This window comes from Marmota marmota, unplaced genomic scaffold, assembly GCF_001458135.2.
Source record: "Marmota marmota marmota unplaced genomic scaffold, marMar, whole genome shotgun sequence".
Taxonomy (NCBI): Eukaryota; Metazoa; Chordata; class Mammalia; order Rodentia; family Sciuridae; genus Marmota; species Marmota marmota.
This window is the reverse complement of record NW_025999900.1, coordinates 757579-778887: the sequence shown is the minus strand read 5'-3', so window position 1 is coordinate 778887 and position 21309 is coordinate 757579. Positions and strand designations below refer to the sequence as shown.

Sequence of the window (21309 nt, the reverse complement as noted above, 5' to 3'; positions counted from 1 at the left end):
CTCATCCTCCACCAATTTTTTTTCCTATCTCATTATAGAAAGACTATAAGAAGAGCACTGGTAGAAGAAAGAATTATTTGTGCATGTACATCAGAAAAATAAATTTCTTGGTACTATAAAAGGTTCTAGAACATTCTAAGGCTAAACACAATGACATCTAAAATCCAGGCAGAAAAAATGTGAAGGAAGAACATAGGGCTAATTCTAATGCAGTCACAAAGCACCATTATTACGACAAGAAGAAAAACAGGTTAAAGTTAATTCAGTTCAGTTCATTTGTTTCTAGTATCTACCTTCTGTCTCTGAAATTGTACTGGCAATGTCAGCACTGCAGACAGCACAAAGAAGGAACCCTCTCCACACCCTGCTACCCAAAGGTTATCCGGTAACCTGATCCTGCAGACTGTAGGGCAGAGAAAGAGGAGAAAAATCTGTTCACATTGAAAAGAGATATTTTAATTCATTAATATCTTACATACTATTCACCATTTTATTTGTGTTAAGATAACCTTATTTGTGGACTCAAAAATGAACCTTTTCAATCTCAAATGATTGTAGCACTTCTAAAGGGTGATATACACATTTCAAATACAAAATAGTACTGAAACAAAGGACACAATGAGAAAGAAAGGAAACTTTCCCGAATGATCTATACTCACTTCACCAACCCAAGACTATGGGAAAGAAAAAAGTTCTTAAAGGTAGATGCTTTATATGTAGGGAAATAAGAAAAAAAAAAAAAAGAGATTTTGCAAAAATGAAAATGCTTTTAGGAGAACAAGAAGGCCAATGATTACCTCATAACCCATTAAAAGCATATAAAAAGTTTATCTGAAAATGGATTTTTTTTGCTTTTCCATTGGTGACTTTACCAGGATATTGAGCTGAGGTTTACAAAATGCTGTGCTAGGAAGAAACATTATAATATAGTATCAAACAAAGAGGTTAGGTTGATTTGGTGGCTTGCTACCCAACAAACGCCATATACAGAACTGCCAGATAGTAGAAAATGTATGATATGCTCAAGACCAGCTCTTTACCTACATTTTAGTGAATTTCAGATCCTGTCTCTAGATGGAAAAGGGTAGGGGGAGTACAACAAAGATTTCCAGACCTTGGGTGTTTAAAGGGCCTTCACACAGTAAATCACCCCACTGCTGTCTTGTTTTCTCCCCAGCCAGACTGAAATAATACAGCACCAGCAGAGGTGTGAATTACCCCCATTCATCTTAATGGAGTGTTAACTTCAAAGACTTGTTTTAACCATTTAAATGCTAAGCTCATGAGTAAACATTCTGTTTAAAAATGTATAATTTAAACCTTGAACATATGAAAGTAATTTATAGTCTTGGTATTTCGTCTTTTAGTCTAGCAAACAAGTCTCCAAAAGTTAGAAAAGTATGTAATTTGTGCTTTACTTAGTTTTATTTTAAATAGTTATTACTTAATAAATTATGAACATTAAACAAGAAGGTCCATATTTCCAGAAGAAAGGCTAAGGAGCACTTGAACAAGGTGTCTTGGTAACACCAGTGAAGGGCACACTGCTTTTACTGGCCACCCTCCAAACTCAGAGAATACTCTGTCTCTAAACAGGTAACTATAAGGCAGAACATGAAAATAAAATGGAAATGAACGCTTCCAAGAAAAATTTTTCTTGATATTAACTAAGCTTTGTGCACAGCGTTCCACAGGTTATTTGTCCCTTTTGCTAAACCTCCCACCATACTATCCCGTGAGAGGTGACAAATGTATTAATTGATGCACAGCTGTCATCACACTTAAGATTTGCCCCAGGGGGGCATCCTTTGCATCTGTTGTAGATTTAGTTTTTCTTTTTCTTTTTTTTTTAATTACTGGAGTTAGATTTATTCAAACAGCTGGACACCTATGTCTACTTGGATCCATAATTTCAAAAACAGAAAGAGTAGGTACAAGTAGAAACCTATCAGATTGATGGGCTCTGAATCTTCATGGGAGGCCTTGCCTAGTTATGCCCCTGGGACTATGCTAAGTGCCTAGTTTCAGGAAGGCATTAGGATGAGAGTACAGCTGGGGTGGAACTGTGGGAAAGCACTAAAAAGAGTGCTGTTAGAACCAGCTCCCCAGTGAGTGAAGGCTAGAAAAAGATTCTGAATATAATACTTGTATAAGATGGAAGATGAAAAAATTTAAGATATGTTTCCATGTCCTTCATTCAAAGTAATTTCATTTTCTAGGTACAGACAAAAGGTCAGAGAAAGGGGACAAACATTTATCTACTGAGAAGCCCATTTTGGTCTGCATCTAGTTAGTATATAGAAGCCATTTAGTCCTCTCAACACTACCCTCTGACAGCCATTAACTCCATTTTATGGATTTGAAAGTGGAGGCTTAGAGATAAGTGTCTTTCATTGAGATGTGAATCCAAGTCTTTCCAGTTTAAAAGCTTTACTTTTTCCCATTACACCATATGTTCTCAAGTTGCCAAAGCAGTATCTCTTTGAGTTTCTTTTTTGAAAGGCTCAGTTATCAACTTTGTAGCCTATTTTCTAGATTGGAAGAAAGAGGGCACCTGCAAAAATGTACATTTCCTTATATGCAAATTGGAATTTTGAATGCAATTCCCTACTTTACATGTGGACTAGGATAAGATTACATTTTTAGTGATACACCCCGGCTTCCATAAACTGCTAACCATGTGACAGAAAAGCCCTAGCTTCTGGCTTCTAACCAGAAATTAGTCATGTCAACAGGAAAACTGCAATGATTTATAACCTACAAACAAAATATAATTTAAATGATCAGTATTTGTCTCTGTTTGCCAAGTAGAATGTTAACATGTTTTAGTGGCAGACTGATAAAGCTCAGAGCTTTCCAATCCACACAATAACAGGAAAATCTCAAAAGTTTTTGGATAAGATTTGGAGGTAGGGCAAAATACCAAGTGGAAAAATCTAACAGTTGTGATTGATGGTAACAACATTCACCCATAAGCTAAGATTCAATACTGAATATAAACTGAACATACCTATTTATTAAAAACAAAACAAACTAATAACTGACTCAATATATTTAAGAACATTAAAAACTTCTGCTCTGTGAAAGAGACTCTTAGGAGAATTAAAAGAAAATCTCTGCAAAACAATTATCTCATAAAGGACAGGCATCCAAAATATACAAAGAATGCTTAAAAATCAACAATAAGAAAACAATCCAATTAAAAAAACAGGCATAAGAGTTGAATAGACACTTCAAAGAAAACATACTAAGGACAAATAAGTATATGATTAGATGCTCAATATATGTCCTTAGGAAATTGCAAATTTAAAAAAATGATATAACACTACATACCTATTAAAGTGACAAAAACTCAAAACAATGACAATACCAAATGCTGGGCAAGGATGTGGAATAACAGAACCTCTCATTCATTGCTGGCAAGAATGCAAAACCTTACAAACACTTTGGAAGGCAACTGGTGGTTTCTTAAAAAACGAAACAGGCTCTTACCATTGAATGTAGCGGTGGTCCTTTGTATTTACCACCCCCCCCTCCCCAAAGCTAAAAACGTGTCCACATGAAAACCTGTACCACAAAGATTTACAGCAGCTTTATTCACAATTGCCAAAACTTGGAAGCAATAAAAAGGTCTTTCAATAAGTGAAGAAATAAACTGTGGTACATATATACAATGGGATATTATTCAGAATATTATTAAAAAAGAGATGAACTATCAAGTCATAAGAGACATGGAATAAACATCATTGTATATAGTTAAGCCGAAAGAAACCAGTCTGAAAGGACACATACTATTATATGATCCCAACCAGATGGTATTCTGGGGGGAAAAAAAAAACAACTATGGAGACAGTAAAAAGACAATACAAACAGTGGTTGCTAGTGGCTGCAAGAATGAACCCGAAGGTAAACAATTGGCTTTAGTTAATAATGTTTCAAAATGGTCTCATTAAGTGTAACTAATACATGGTGTTAATAATAGGAGAAACTGCTCAATGATTCTGAAGACACAAAACTACTCTTAAAAAAAAAAAAGTCCATTGATTTTAAAAAATCCCCGTAAATGAAACATTGACTCAAAATACTTAAGAGCATTTTGAGTTTGTTTCTTATTTTAATTAAACTGCTATATTTCTACTTTCTCCTACACACTGCCATTATGTTCTGCTTTATTCTGTTAATGACTTTAATAAAAATGTATTTTTTCATCAAAGTGGCTTCCAGAATTATTCCTTCTTGCTTATGTAGGTAAATTATTCTTCATAAGTAGGAAAATATTCTTTCATTTGTTAATCCAATCAAACACGATGAGTGCTAAACTAAAATTCCCAAGCAAAATTCCAGAGATGAGCAAAACAAAAGCCTGTGGAAATAAAAAAGATAAAATAACAATTAAGAGTATTTCATAAACCTCCGTTCTTCCCAATAATGTTTTCATAATATTTGACTTTTTGAATATATATAAAATAGTATCAAATGACAAATTAGTTTTTAAAAAAGAAGTCTTAAAAGAAATAAAAACAACCTACCCCAAGCTTTTTCCATGAAAGAAAATCCTCTCTACTAAGTTTAAGATAAAATAGTCCTGGGAATACAAAAATCAAACATGTTGATGTACTGGCCCCTGTAAGTTGGAAGGGAGAAAAGAAAGATGTTGGATTCAGATGTGAGGTGGAGTAATAATTTTATCCATCTTATTATGTGGATTTTTTTGAAATGAAAAACTTACCAACTACACCAAAAACATTTCTAATGTCAGGAACATATATTGCAAGTAAAAGAATGATGATATTGAGTACTAGAGTAATCAAAGAATGGCGAATCCATGAGAATGGAAAATTGGAGAAAAACATCATCATTAAAGCTTTTCTGGCCTGTATAAGACAAAAGGAAATAGACTTAAGCAAAGAGGAAGCATCAAAGGCAAAATATTTGCTTAGCAAAGCACATGTACAGTAACCATGATATTCTTGCCTCCAAACTATTTAGATTCCCAAACTATAGCATAAATTGTTTCAAGTGTTTATACTCATAAACTACGTGTTTATCACATAAAACTTTCTACATGAGCTCATAAAAATTATTTTGCATTAGTTCTAGAAAAAATTTTTTACAGGCAATTTTTTCAGGTTGTATAATTTAAAAAACTACCAACAGTAACATTGTGTGATGAGATCTCAAAGAATCATTTTCACTAAAGTCAACAGAAAAACAAATGGTTTAAAACAGAAAAAGATCTGATGTCATGAAAAAGAAATACCACTTACTACTTTAACTTATATTATCTGTTTCACACATGTAAATATGAATAATTGCTCATTACACTGCCCACAGCTAGGCAGTCGGTCACATTCCATGAAAGTGTGCCCAACCCCTGTTGCACTCTTGGCACTAATCTCTGCATAGGGAGGGACAAACAATCTTGAAGGCTCAGTTCTTACAAAATTCGCTGTGAGATTCAAGACATCCATGCAGAGGCAGTTTTACCCAAAGCTTTTGTTTTCACTTTCTCAGAAATTCTTAAGATTCTTATGTATAGCAACTAGATGCAGAATGAAAATCTGTTCTGCCCCTCAAGTTATAATTTTAGAGCAAGTCAAATATTTTGAGTAAGATTAAACTAGCATGTCTATGTGAAAATAAAACTACAGTAAACCAGTAGGAGCTTATTTTTGCTGACTTGACTATTTCCTTTTCATGCATATTCTTTTGAAAGTAGAATACAGAATTGGGGGAATAAAACTTTAGAACTACAGTCTCTAAATTGGAAACAATGCTGTGGGAGAACTTAAATCTAAACTAAATCTCAGAAAGCACAAATTAGCTTAGTGGTTCACTGTTATTTCGGGGCTTTCATGGGGCCATATGCAAGTATGAGGTCTTTGATCAATTACTTGACAAATGAATAAGATATACAAGACTAGACATGATTCAAAGGTTCTAGTCTGCAAAGAATTAGTGTTGCCATATTAGGGAGCCACTACACTAAGCAACAAAATCTTTAAGCATACTTACAGGGAAGTGGATTAGAGGGACTGTCAAAAGCACAGCAAATAGTATGCATAACTTCACAGTCATGACAATAACATCATGTGGCAAGTATTTACTATAACCTTGTAGTAATTCTGACTCCACTTTGTCTGTAAATAAAAAAAAATACTAAAAATCACATTATAAGCTATGTTCTAAGATGTCAATAATGGCAAAATCATTTTCCATAGCACTAATGGATCCTAATAGATTTAGATTCCCCATTACCAAATACATCTCTGGCCTTTTCCCTATTCCATGAAATACAAAGACATTAGTTAAATATATTCTTGAAAACTACATTCTTTTTAAATTTTTTAATGAGATTAGAAACCAGGACAGGCAACACCTACAAAATTATGACAGTTAATGTGTTTAGAAATTTCTCTTTAGAACTTTTCTACCATCTGAGGGTTTGAACACTCATGTTGTCTGCTTATATAGTTGCTTTCTCATGTATTGTTGAGTTTGGTCCCTATGATAACAATATAAATAGGTAAACTTAAAACTGTAAATCACTTGCCTAAGATCACACAATACAAAGGAGCATAGCTGACAGGGTTGTACACCCAATATTTTTGGGGTGCCCAAATTGATACTTATACAACAATACCATGATATTTCCTCATATCTTACAGTATTTCGTGCATATTACCAGTTTTTGTCAACAATTCATCTATAGATTCACCCTTGGTGAAAGAATGAAGTGTTAGGGAAATGGTTACTCAGAAGCAAGGGCAGCAGTCAGACTTTTTGCCTCATGGTGTTGCCATACTCACAATGTCTCCCCTCACCCCAAGTCAGCTGAAGAAGAGTGTGGGTGCTCAAGTACACTGCCACTTCAGTGTCAGTGGGCAAAGACTAGTTAGTACTTAAAACAGAATGGTGTGCACATGCCTGTAATCCCAGCGGTTCTGGAGGCTAAGGCAGGAGGATTGCAAGTTCAAAGCCAGCCTCAGCAATTTAGCAAGGCCCTAAACAACTTAGCCAGACCTTGTCTCAACATATAAAAGGCTGGGGATGTGGCTCAGTGGTTAAGTGCCCCTTGGGTTCAATCTCCCCCCACAAAAAAAACCCCCAAAATCAGAATGGTATTTTTCATTTGAGAGTACAGGTTGTAGAAAGGATGCTTTGAGGCAGATTAAAAAAAAAAAAATCAACTATACCTTTGTTTTCAAGAAACTTAAAATTTAAAGGGGAGAATGACAAATTCACACGTACATAATACAAATTATACATCCACATAAATACACATATTGGTAGAAGAAGGTCCAAACAAAGAGCTTTGGTGATTCTAAAGACCACAGAGCAATGTTCAAATTTCACCACTTACTAGTGATTTTTCCAAGTCTCAGTTCCTACATCTTTAAAATAGGGACAATAATACATTGACCTATAGAGTTACTAGGACATTAAATGAGTCAATCAATATATGTGTGCTGGTGTTCAAAACTGTGGGAAAAGAGATTCTTTAGAAGAAAAAAACAGCACAAGTGGAAGTCTTAAAGTAGCAAAGGGAATGTATATCTGAGAAAATAAGAAGTCCATTCAGTACTGCAGTCACTGAAATATAATAAGCAGAAGTACAAAGAGGGAAGTTGGTGACAGGGCTGGAAATGCACTGAAGACCTAGGAATACAGCTCTGTGTAGGGGTTAGACCAATCTTGCATGTCACAGACTTGCAATAGTGATTCAGGAAGGAGACTGTATTATAATCTGAACGAAGCAAAGTATAGACTGGAAGGAAAGAAAAAGAGGGATAATAGAAGGCTACTCTCATAACCACTGAGAGGTAATGAACTAGACTAGTGATAATGGAAATGGGAAAGAAATGAGTTGTCTAAAGTATTATAGACGAAATTTATACAATGTGGGACTAACGGACTAAGTAGGTGACTAAGAAGAGCCAGGAAATCCAGAAATCTGGATTTTATTTCCAAATCTGTGAGATACTTGGGAGTCTTTTGAGAAATATGGCAAACTATTTTATTTCCATTTTCTGAATCATAAAATAAGCCATTAACACTTCTTGCTTAACAACCTCATAGACTTTAAAAGGTCTGCTTATTATGCAACATTTGGGCAGTGGCCTAGCTCACCAGAGAACACTTTTCTCTTTCTCACCACATAATGCTTTAACATCTGTAATTAGAGTCAATATTATTAATCTTTGTATATACTTATAGGTCCCTTTAATCTTACAAAAGTTAGATATTAACTAAATCTTGGGAATTCTGGGTAAAAGGATTCCAAGTAGCTCCAGAATCCTGAAGAATTAGATTATTATAAATTCAAAATATATGTCACTTGTCCACTTTCTACTTTCCCAGGATGAAAACCTTTCTTCCGAGTCAGTCATTCTGTATTCTTAGCTGAACTGTAACATATGTAAGTGATACAGTGCAACACGCTTCTCTAGATTCCAATAAATCTCTACTAATCTCAGAAAGGACCTGCTGGCGATCTCTGCAAGTTCTATCGCCATTAAAGTCAAGAGCCTGTCCTGTATAATACACACTGTCAAACAGGGTCTGAAGCTTATTAAGATTATCATAAAGTAGCAGAAAGAATACTGGATTAGCATTCAGGAAACCTGCCTTTAATTCTGTGACAGGTAACTTCATCACTCTGGGCTTTAGCTGCTTATCTAAAAAATGAATCTAAAGCTTTAACTCCAGACTAGACCTTCTGATAAAATCTCAGGCTCAATTAGCAATTTCTTTCCATAAGACAGAGCTCTTGTTGAACTTATAGAAAGACACCATAAAAAGTTTTTCTTGCTTATGATTAATAATACTTAAAAGAACCACTGTGAAGAGTAAAGCAGTTTCTGCATCTTCCTGACTATGGAGAAGAGTTAATTTTTTTTGGTACTAAGGATTGAACCCAGGGGTGCTTTATACTGAGCTACTTCCCCAGTCCTTTTTATTTTTTATTTTGAGAAGGGTCTCACCAAGTTGCTGAGGGTCTTAATAAATTGCTGAGGCTGGCCTTGAATTTACAATCCTGAGTTGCTGGAATTACAGGTGTGCACCACTACACCTGGCAAGAAATTACTTTTATACAATTGCATCTGTCTATATATAAAGCTAGCTATCTGTCTTCTTCTCTATCATCTACCTACCTACTGTGTGATTTTTCTTAGATGTACATTTCTCCATTATATAAAATTATGATACTTTGAAGAATTTGCATTATGGAGATGGGATTAAATCATTTTAGTTGATAAAGACATTTCATTTACATAATGAAATCCTTTAGGTTTTGCTTTTAAGCAACAATAATGGATGGATGAATGGTGACGGAGGGAGAGGGAGGGAGGGAGAGATGAAGAAGTGGGGAATGAGATATCTATATATATGGATGCCTGGAGCTTAAGTGAGCATGAGCAGTTTTACCGAAAGCTCACTTAATAAAAACTTGGGATGAAGAGAGGTTTTACAGCATAATCTTTGAGGAGGCAGCACAGTTAATAAAAGCATTGGATTTGGAAAGAAACAAAATAATTAAATCTCAACCCCATTATTCATTAGCTATAGTTACTGGCCTAATTATTCAATCTAAATGAACCTATACCACCTTACAGAGTTGTTATAAGGATGAAGTTAAATGATATATGTAAAGTATCTGATACTTAAATGTTAGCTCAATAAATGTATTAGCATCAATCACTTCTCCACATCCCTTTCAATGTAAGCTTTGTTTCTGATAATTTAATACAACAGCTCCTAAGTACCTAATGATTCATACAATTAATGTAACTATTTCTCAGTCATCTTGGTATCAGTAAGGCCATTTGAGGTTTCTCTCAGGTAGTTCTACTTATCTATAGGGAGGAGAAGGTCAGTATTTTTGGACATTTTTTTCAAAGTTGAAGATTCTAAACAATGCAGATTAAGTATCCGTAATCTAAAAATCCAAAATATGAAATGCTCTGAAAATTCTTTGACCAAAATTCTTCGAGCACAAAAGTCTGCAAATATTCTGAAATCCCCCAAACTCTGAAATCTGAAACACTCTGATCCCCAGAATTTCAGATAAGTGATAACCAGTAGTATTTGTGCCAGGTGACAATCTTAATTTTTTAAAAATGCAGCTATTCTGCTACTCTAAATCTTTTAGAAACCCAAGAGGACCCAGCTATGATATTAATAATCCCAGCTATGATATTTTATTAAAACAGAAAAGTATTATGATTTCAGGTTTGTATAAAAATGAATATATTGAAAAACCAAAAATAAAGTACATATATTTCAAGAAGTTTGCTTTTATTAGTGATGATCACAAATGCTTAACAATTTGTTTTCACTTTCTTTGTAGTGTGTCTCACAGGGCACCATGCTCACATTGGAAAAAATGCTTTTCTTAAAGGTGCACAAAAAGCTCTACTACTCTCTTCCTATATCAGTATAAAAATGCAATAGCAGATTTAGATATATGGGATGGCCATTATTATTGCTGAAATAACATAGAGGCAGCAAGAAAATAAAGACTACAGAGAGCAATTATAATTTTCTCCCACATAAATGTCATGGTAATATGGCATATACAGAAAAGTTATATTTAAACTATTTTATTAAAAACAGAAAGAAGTACAGTACTAAAAGAGCACCTTAAATATAATGAAAGTTATAATAATAATGCCAGCAGTAGCTCTCATTTGTGAAGGACCATTATATGAATTTTATATATAATTGATTTCTGCTTCAAAACAACTCTATGAAGTTATTCCCATATTACAGATTAGGAGATAAAGCTACTGCAAAGTGAAATAACCTGTTCAAGGTCATACAGCTAGTTAAAGTAGAGGAGGTATGTGTACCACATTTGTTGGATTTCAAATAAACTTGCTGGATTTCTTTCCAAAGGGCTGAGGAAATGTAGCAGTATAAGCAAACATTATCACAAAACTTGTCAGACTCGGGAAAATTCTGTGCAATAAGAAAAGTGCCATTACTAGTCATGACATTATTAGTCATCACTGATGTCTACAAGCTGAAACATATTCACAAGACAATCACACAAGAAATGATAGTTATTCACAGCTAAGTATTACCTAAGTAATAACAGCCATTTACTTGCAGACTTATAAAACAAAAGCATTCATAAACCAAAAAGTATATGCAGAATTTCACAAATTGAGTGTAACTTGTGTTACAATATGTTTTTATGTAAATTCAACAAGTATGCTTACATATCAAACAAGAAAGCTTACAATTTTTATTCTTGTTCTAGAATTCTGTTTTACTTTTTCCTCAAGTTCTTATCAAGAGAAAACTACCCAACATAACAAGCAGGGAATTTTTCCAAAATATATAAAAGATACTTTTATTTTGTGAATTTAAAACTGTCTTTAAGAATAAAGGAGAAAGGTCATGGTGAGTTATAGAATGTACATCTGATGAATTCTGGAGACAGAAATATCTGACATCTAAGTGTAAAACTAAAATCGAGTGTAAAACTCTTTCCTTTTCTCAACTTGTTCTTTTGCAATTAAAATGATTTTACTCTCTCAACCCTAAAACTTCTGAACTAGAGTATAATATACTGAATATGCAATTTTAAAAAACCAAAATCATTATCTTTTTAGAAAGACATCAATATCCCTAAACCTGAAATATACTTAGGTGTATAAGAAATTTTTCATATGAAGTCATTAATCTTTAATTTGATCCACCTTTCTAAGAGAAAGAGAATCATTTCTATAAGGTCCCTAGAACCACCACAATACTGCACTGTAATCTGGGTGGCCTGCACAAATTAACTTATTACTGAAAGTCAGAAAGAAAGTCTATAATCATGTGTGAGATCACTTATGTAATAATTTATTTTGTTATCTCTATCTAAGAATATACTCGCTGGAAGTGGTGGTGTACGCCTGTAATCCCAGTAGCTTGGGTGTCTAAGGCAGAAGGATAGTAAGTGAGTTCAAAGCCAGCCTGGGCAACTTAGTGAGGCCCTAAGTAACTTAATAGGACTCCGTCTCTAAATAAAACATATATTTAAAAGTTGATGGGGGGTGCTGGGGATGTGGCTCAGTGGTTAAGAATCCCTGGGTTCAATCCCTGGTACCCCACTCCCGCCCCCCCCAAAAAAAAACCCAAATAGAATATACTCACCATAAAAAGTGAGGTAACCAAAGAGGGCAGATATAAAGTAAATGAGAAAACTTAAAGCAATTGCTGTATTGGTTACATTCTGCATTCTTTTCTTTGATGGGCTAAAAGACAAAAATGGCAAAGGTAAAACCAGTGATATGAATTACAGCTAAACAAACAAATGTCTCCCAAATTAGTCAAGAAGATTCTTCAATCATTCAAGACATAATCTATCAATAACTGCACACTGGAATTAGTAATGTGAAGTCAGCATAGGAAGATTACATTTCCTGGAAACATTCTTAACTGAGAATTAACTTGCTTTGTTTTATTTCATTTTAAATTAACACTTAGAATCTAGTGATGATATGAAGGGATTCATAAATGAGAGCGTCATTCAATTTGATGAAAGCCCTCCAGGTAAAAAAACAAAAATATTTAATTCATTTAAAATACTCCAGGATTCTACAGTACCTTTGAAGTTCACAGTATATCGGCAATATTGAGGTATGGCAGAGAAATGAAAAAGCCATGGTTGGTATAGCGTAAGCACTCTGAAAAAGAATTTTAAAAGACAATTAAATGCTATCCTATTGAAACAATTTCATTTGACAACAGTTCTTTTAAAAAATCAATGTATTTCATCTTTCATGAGTCATTTCTTTATAAGATTTTTTTTCTTTTCAGAGAGATATACCTATAGTTACCAGCAAATGTTTTACTTAGCTATACTAGGGAGAACATTTTTAGGCTGACTTCCCATACCATTTTGCTTTATTACAATACCGCTTCTACGTTATTTAGGTAAGATAAAAATAGTTTAGGTAAAATAAATAATATTTAGGTAAGATAAAAATTACACCTTAGAAATGTTCTCATTGCAATTCTCAGTCTTTACCAATGTATGCACAATTTAAATACATCTTAATACCTTAAGCACTAGGCAATATTGTTAATAATTTTAAATATGTTTTCACCAAAATGTAATCCATAATAAAATAATAATAAAGTGTTAACCATATCTTTGTACTACTGCAAGCATCTTTGATCAGGATCTCTTTTAATAAGAATGAATGTCATTTATTCTAGACCTAAAAACTCTTTAAGATCCCATGGAATACATAAGCTTAAATTTTGTTTTGTTTTTATTATTAGAATACTTAACAAGAGCCAGAGGGAGCTATAAAGGAAATAAGTTACCATCTAAATGAAAATATGGCCTTTTCTCTTTTATGCTCTAAAAATATTTTCCCTTAACTAGCTTTAGGCTCTTCAGCAAAAGAAGTTCCAGATGAAGACCTATTTGGGGATATAATGCCTAGACTCCTAAAATATCTGAGAGGGGCTACGAGGAAGGAAGTTGTAGAGTTTCCTGAGGGTGGATTAGGGAATAAGAGTTTAATTCAAAAATTCTCTATTTCATACATTGCTTAATTTCCTGGCTTGTCAGTTACTCCACTTAGATCTTTAAGGCACAAGGAGGTCTTTACCACGCAAAAGATGTGGTAACCTCCCTTGTGGGGCCAGAGAGTCATTTCTCATTTACAAACTAGGAGATACAGAAAAATTCTGCATGGAGGAGTATGCAGACTTCCACAGTATAAAGCTGCACATGAGTGGAGGGGTTCTACCATTTGGGACCTACAAAATGGGATTTTGGCAGAATTAAGACAGTGTAGAGGAAGAAACCTGCAGAAAAAAGGAAGACTTTGTGCTCCTCTACAAATATTTGTAAAGCAGAGACCATCCAGATCACAGTTCCTGCATCCTCTGCTGATGCTCAGGGGCTCTTACAGGCATTTTTGAGTATCCTATACCCCTTAGGCTCTTAGAGAAGGCAAGGGGACTTAAGGTTTTTAGTCTGACTCCTGGCATCATAAATTTCAACTTTGGAATGTTGGTCAGAAGATATATTGGCAGTACTCAATTGTTGGTCCAGTGATGAGGCTGCTTAGCTACAGACCAAAGTTCTACTCACAGGGGAGGAGTTTTTGATTGTAATTGGCTATTTAGCTTTACAAGTCCAGAGGGCAACAGGAAGTCTGTATCCACAGAGGACCTTATTGGCCAGACCAGACATTCGGTAAATCTGTTCTTTTAGGCAGAGGCCCATTTAAAACAGGCTCCATTTAAAGGCATGCCAAAGGGGGAAAAAAAAGGTGGCTGTTTCATAATGGGCCACCCTGTGTTAAATAATATTATTCTTCTGGTAGGCAATCCTATACTTAGCACATTCATGAAAATTAATTAGTTACAGGTACAAAGACCTAAGAGACCCTGTTACACAAATCTCTTAAAACTTGAAATGTGAAAAATCAACCAAAAGTATCTGTTAATAACTTACACACCTCTTTGGAGAAATGAAAGAGCTTTGGTTTACAATCATCTGTAGCATTTGAAATCTGTTTAAGAGTATTGAGGGGAAAAAGAGAAACCAACAGCTATTAAAAGTCAGAATACATCAACAAAAAATTAATTGTATCATTACTAGGCTTTCAAATCAAATTATTTCAAAGCAAAATTCCAAAATACATACAACCACTACTTTTTTATTAACAAGGAAAAAATTATTTGCTTGCCTTTTCTCCCTTTTTAGTTTAAAAAGGCAAACAACAACAAAACAAAAACTATTACCTGGAAGAATTCCTCTGTATGATTTAATGTCAGAGGACAAGGGATGGCCCATTTTTTAATTATTATCTGTAAGAATAATATAATCAGTACTCAGATTATTTCTAATAAAATTCATTGATTTCAAATAGGTCAAAATTATTTTCATTAGTCTAAAACCATGCCAAATAGCTAACAGAAGATTCTTTGCTGGTAAGATTTTCCCCAGTTAGAAGGGGTCATCATTTAACAGTTACCTGTGGTAGGACTATGAGGGATAGGACAGAAAGTGTTTCACATGTGTTTAGTGGGGATCTTTTCCATTAAAGACTGGGGGTATTTCCTGTCAACTTTCAAAACTCCTACAGCATCAGTGTTTTTTTTTTTTTTTAAGTGTGACTCAAAGGGGGAATGTGTTTTGTCAATGGTACAAAAATATGATTATTTGTTTCAGTAGCAGTCAGAGAAATACTAATAGCAGGTTTGGAAAAGGCACAGGGAGAAATATGTAGAGACTTTATGTAAAGGTGGACCTCAGGGATTTCTGATGAATAAGTACTTTCACCCTCCTTACTTTTTCAGATTTGTATTATTTTTGGTGAATGTGGAGAAAGCTGGCTAGAATAAGAGCACATAACTGGGAAATCCAGCTGGTAAAAATAAATTAAAGAAAAAACATTAAGAGAAACCCAGAGGGATGCTATTTCCCAGAAATAATCAATGAAAATGTTTCAGGATTTTACTCTTAATTGTGGCCATCCTGTTCCTGGACCTAAAGTTGTAGCTGTGTCAACATTACCATTGTTGCCGTTGTTTCAGGCACATAATTACTCTGTAAATGTTTGCTCCGGGCTGAATCCCAGCATACAAAGGGGCAAAGGAGAATAAAGGAAGTATTTGTCCTTTGCTGGAGACCAATAAGTAAACACTATTTCTATATGGTATTTATCTAGATTTTGGATCTTAGCAAATTAAATCAATACTTTATACCATGATAAAACAAATCTAAAGAAAATATACACTTTTAGGATTAAGTTAATGAGTGAACTAAAGAGTCACTCTAAATTAAAAATCTCACCAAGGAAAAATAAGAAAGGGAAAAAAATATAAGGATAAACTGGGCTAGCTGCTTTGAGGTAAGTTTTCAATACAAAATAAAACTCGATGATCAATTTACCAACAGGAAAGAACAAAATCAAAAGCATAATCTCACCATTTTTTTTTTTCCTGAAAGGTTTTCAAAAAAAGGATGAGGATGAGGTAATGGAAAAGCTGGAGAAGCAAGGTCATTACTGGTCTCTATCTTTTGCCATGTTGACACAGTTCCAAATTTAGTCTCTCACTTTTTCTCCTTACCAGTAGTGGTGCTGTTGGCAGCAAAAGCCATTTATTGAGCATTTGCCATGTACCAGGTATCTTTTTCCCCCTTTTAAAATAGAGATAAACTCATTAGCAGCCTTTAATATTAATATAAGTTCACCTAATTTCTGTGCAAAGATCCACCCCAAACCCAAGCCTGTGTAGTAGAATAGTGTGGCTAGACATGATGTCCTACAAAGCAGCAGAAGAAAACAGAAATGCAAAGAGACCCAACAACAAACAGCAAATATTTATAAGGAGTTCTTGCTTGGGTTGAAGATAACACATGGTAATAAGATAACTCTTGGGGTTAGAACAATGATTACTAAATTAAGTATTAAAAATATCTGTTCAATTGCACAAAAGGCCCTTCTTTCTTCCTGCTCCAAGTCCTTCCCAACTTTCAAGGCTCAGCTTATTTTACCTCCTTCCAAATTCTTCTTTACTCTAGCTCTCAGTGATTCTTCTCTCAACTCTCGTGACTCCTACTTTGAAGCAAATAAATCAGTATTTCATTAGGTAATACCTATGGTGTTTTCTAATAACTTAGTCTTATCTTTCCTACTATGTGGATTGATCTCCCCTACTGGATTGACTAGATTATAGTGACCATGCAAAACTTTCATACACTATCATACCTAACATAGTGCTTAATAGAAGAAAACCATTTAACTCTAAATGCTATTTATTTGACTATTGGTTTACTGAAATACTACTTAAAACACTAATCTGTACTTAAGAGAAAAACTTGAAAAGAGTGGTAATCCATTTGTGTACTAAGATGGACCAAAAAAAGGTAGTTCTTTTTTTTTTTTTTTAATGGTAAATCCATTTGGTTTCTGTCATTCCAAGCCACTGCTAAAATGAAATTTATTTTTAAAAATTTTAGAGGGGGAAAAATTTATGTCATATTTAAAAAAATATGGGTTAATATATATGCATGTATTTTTCCTAACTGCTATTTCAAAACCTAATACTTACTATTGAATCTATAATAAATGTCAATAAAAAAGACCACTAAAAAAATTATAGAGTGCATCTCATTATCCCATTGTAGACCAAATTTAAACTTTTCATAGGTAAAACTCTGAGCAAATGGTTTGTAAAAGCATTACAATAAATACAGAATAAGGGTAGTATTTCTATATGACAGTTACAGCAGAAATCTGTATTGAATTAAAGAGTATTTGTCATGACAGAAATGAAAACTATAGTAGACATATCATATCAATACATTTCACTTACTTCAAACTATTGACTATGAAAACTAAATTATTCTTACCAATGCAAAGAGAAATGTCAATTATCTATATCCTACTGACATAATGAGAACTGTCAATTATCTATAAGGGAAAAATTCACTGTTACCTACACTGATTATCTTCAATACCTATATATTCATCATTTGCATACACAGGCACTTCTTTTTTTTAAAAAAATGCATTTATTTATTTATCTATCTATCTATTTATTTATTTAATGTGGTGCTGAAGATTGAACCCAGTGCCTCACACGTGCCAAGCAAACGTTCTACCACTGAGCCACAACGCCAGCTCCTATGCAGGGCACTTCTAACTATGCAGAGGCTTCCCAACAATCAACATATGATGAAAATAGTTACTGTTTCTCTCTTCAATATAGAGCATACAAAGTGTATGTTCAATTCATTATTTGTCAGACAATTGTAGGAGGGATGATTTTAACGTTGGTAAATTCAGTAAATGTAAACACTATCAAATACTTTCAGATTTAAGAGTATTCATGGAAAATAATTACTATATACAGTGAAATCAGGGTCATTTCCACTTCATTAAAGTAATTTAATGCTATTTTATCCCTGTGTCTCAGAAGATGGTTTAACCAAAGCTAAAGGCAATGCACCCGAAACTGTTTTGACAGTTTTGAAATCTGGTTCTATAATATGGTTTAACTATTGATGTGTTGTCTTGCTTATAGCATGACATCTGCCTTCTATTAATAAGTAAATAACAAAGAGAAGTTTAACCAAATTTATGAAGAGATTATTTGGGCATATATATTCTTGGCAAGCTAAATGTTAAATCCTATTTAATGTTTACTATTTAGATACTGACTGTGGAATAAAATGCTATGGAAAGAAAAAAGGGTTTAAAAATTTCACATGAAGATATTATCTTTATAAAATGTTTAAGATCTGCTTTAGAATAATAAAAAAGGAAACAAGAAATTTAAATTCTATTTTATCTTTATATTATTTTATAACTATCAAAATAAGTTAAATTTAACATCAGATATTTTCCTTTTATAATAAAAGTGACTAGTTTAAAATAAGAAAGAATATATCCTACATATAAAGAGTAATATTTATTCCCAGTACTATTTTCATAAGAACTTATTTATACTGAATAACCAGGGTAGAGAGGAAAAAATTCAAGCAACCTGGTTCTTATTAGATATCCTTGGTAAAGTCCTAGAAACTCTTGTTTCATCAATCAAACAAAATTTCAAAATTAAGATGACTAGTACCAAACTGACTTTACAGATTAGAGCCGACTGTTTCTTTACACAGTGTTGTACATAAATAAACATATACACCTACACAAAGAATTCTATTCCATCTAGAGTTTTAACAAAATTGGTGTGCTCTTCTCTCTAGTTAACAGTAGGTGATACAGAATTTGAGATTCTACTCTAGCTAAGCTTCTTTAGAATGAATGCAACGAAGGAGATAATTTTGTGAAAATTATTAAATTCTTTTGTGAACAAAACTACTTTTAACAACATACTAAATGGAATGGGCTAACTTCCCAGCACAAAACAGACTTAAAAGAAAAAAAATCATTAACATGAGTCCAATTTTAGGGAGGAGATAAGCAATGCATTATATTTTAAACTTACCACAAGAGCAAAGAACACCATAAAGAAAAATGATAAACTACTTGTGTAGCCAAGAAAGCCTGTAAAATAGCAGTAAAATAAAAAGCAATTTATAAGGAAAGTGATCCTAAACGTACCGCTAAAGCTATACATCTTGGGCATGTTTTCTATTATAGTGCTTGGTATCTGGGGCTTAAGGCTCAGAATAACAACATTCCAACTATCTGTCACAGATCATTTATGCAGCTCTGTACAGCAGAATTGGAACTGGCTTACCACTAATGGTACACTGTAAGGAAAGGCTGCTCTTTAATGTTCCGCTGTAAAGATTTTATTTTAGTGGGGCAGACAAAATACTACTGCAAACCAAGTAAAAGGTTAACTAGGCAGGGTTGAAGGCTGAACAACCTAAAATAAGGCCAAGTTTAAACTATTCACCACCACCACCTTTCTGCTAAAAATATGGTACTATGAAATTTAAAAGCCTCTTAATATTTCTCTCTCTCTTCTAAACAAATTATGTACTCTTCCATAAAGACTTACCTATTTTGGGAAGAAGAGCAAGAGGGAACACTATGCCAACACAAATAATTATTAGTAGTGTTTGTCCATCCAGATACCACGACCTATCAGGGAAAAAATTCTGTTTTAGCCACAGAACTCCAGTGTTTGTTCTTAGATGTGTGTGCACGTACTCATGTATTACAACCATCACAAAAGGCCTACTTCCTTTTGTTAAAATGTTCTTATGGGATCTTATTATTCTTATTAATGAATTTACATTTAGGTAATATACAAAAATAATTTTTAATTACCAAAATAACATTCCACTGAATATTCTGTGATGAAACTAAATATTTGGTATATAGAATTTTCTCCTGTTTCATAACAGTATTGCATTCAACAGTTCTCATGCAGGCAGAATTTTTTCTGTTTTAGATGATTATCTTAGAATAGAATGCCATTATAAAAATGCTACCGGTCTTCAACCACCAAAATTATAACTGCTTAAAAATAAGATAATAGGGCTGGGGTTGTAGCTCAATGGTAGAGTGCTTGCCTTGCATGCGTGAGGCCCTCGGTTTGATCCTCAGCATCACATAAAAATAAATAAATAAAAATAAATAAAGATATTAAAAAATAAATAAAATACAATCCTTAAAAAAATTAAGATAATAGTCAATGTTAGTGAGAAGGGATGAGGTGTGCAAAAACCTGGTAAAAGTATAAACTACATAAATTACCTTTATGGAATGAAAATTTGCATAGTTAATGAGAGCTTTCAAATAATTGAACCCTTTACCACTTAAAAAGACTATTAAAAATAAAGAAGCAATCAGAACAAAGATTTTTGTACAAGTTTATTGAAAATATTTAAAATGGTAAAAACTGGAAACAAACATCTAACACCACTACAATTCTGAAATAACAATATGTTGAATATTCACTAAACATAATATGTGTATATATATATGTGTGTGTGTGTGTGTATAGCATGATACTATTTTGAAAAAAAATATGGATGCATTAAAAATTGAAAGGAAGTATAGTGTATTGTTAGCCATTTTCTCTTGATGGTAGAAAAATGGGTAATTTTTCTTCTTTGTAGTTTTCTATATTTTTCCAAAGTTTCAGGATAGGGAATGAACTACCAGCTAAGAAAATATTACAATCTACATATAAAGATGTTAGAATAATGAGAGGGAAAAAAGATCAGTTAGTGTGATTATGTATTTGTTCATTAAAAACAAAAATCCAGCACAGCAAATCAACAATAAAAACTGGATGTTCATTTTTAAAATGCCAAAAGGATACACTTAAAATACCCAAAGTAGATATTTCTATGTGGTAGCAATATGAGCAATATTTATTTTCTTCTTGTTTGCATGTGTGTGTGTGTATGTATGTTCTCTCTCTCTCTCTCTCTCTCTCTCTCTCTCTCTATATATATATATATATATATATATATATATATTTTTTTTTTTTTTACAATATAAAATTCATGTATAGAAATTTTTAAAACTTAATTTCCCAAGACCTTAACAGATTTGTATGTAAAGGACAATGAAAGATAGGCAGGGGTTGTGGCTCAGTGGTAGAGCGCTTGCCTAGCACATGCGAGGCCCTGGGTTCGATCCTCAGCACCACATATAAATAAATAAAATAAAGGTATTGTGTCCAACTAGAACTAAAAAATAATATAACTAGTGAATATATATGAAGAAAAATCTAATCACTGGCTTTAATTAAAGAAATAATCACTTTGTTAAAATTAAACTAGTACAATGATTAAAAGATAATATTGAAGGATGTATGTATGATGTATGTACATCATACATGCTACTGATCTTGTCA

The 21309-nt window shown here is 33.3% G+C and overlaps 1 protein-coding gene across 4 annotated transcripts in view; it reads right to left on the bottom strand.

The window, feature by feature from the left end:
• Positions 1 to 3570: 3570 nt before the first annotated feature.
• Slc38a6 (solute carrier family 38 member 6) overlaps positions 3571 to 21309 on the bottom strand; it is a 57039-nt gene continuing 39300 nt past the window's right edge. For 3 of the 4 annotated variants that reach the window (XM_015489900.2, XM_048798455.1, XM_048798456.1), the window contains 10 exons: positions 19498 to 19580; positions 18976 to 19034; positions 14764 to 14829; positions 14478 to 14531; positions 12604 to 12683; positions 12151 to 12251; positions 6016 to 6140; positions 4730 to 4874; positions 4530 to 4624; positions 3571 to 4363 (listed from right to left, as the gene is read on the bottom strand). In XM_015489900.2, the coding sequence (XP_015345386.1) occupies positions 4283 to 4363; positions 4530 to 4624; positions 4730 to 4874; positions 6016 to 6140; positions 12151 to 12251; positions 12604 to 12683; positions 14478 to 14531; positions 14764 to 14829; positions 18976 to 19034; positions 19498 to 19580 (889 nt within the window). In that variant the 3' untranslated portion in view covers positions 3571 to 4282. The remainder of the gene's footprint in view (positions 4364 to 4529; positions 4625 to 4729; positions 4875 to 6015; positions 6141 to 12150; positions 12252 to 12603; positions 12684 to 14477; positions 14532 to 14763; positions 14830 to 18975; positions 19035 to 19497; positions 19581 to 21309) is intronic. The other variant, XM_048798454.1, reaches the window with a different exon arrangement.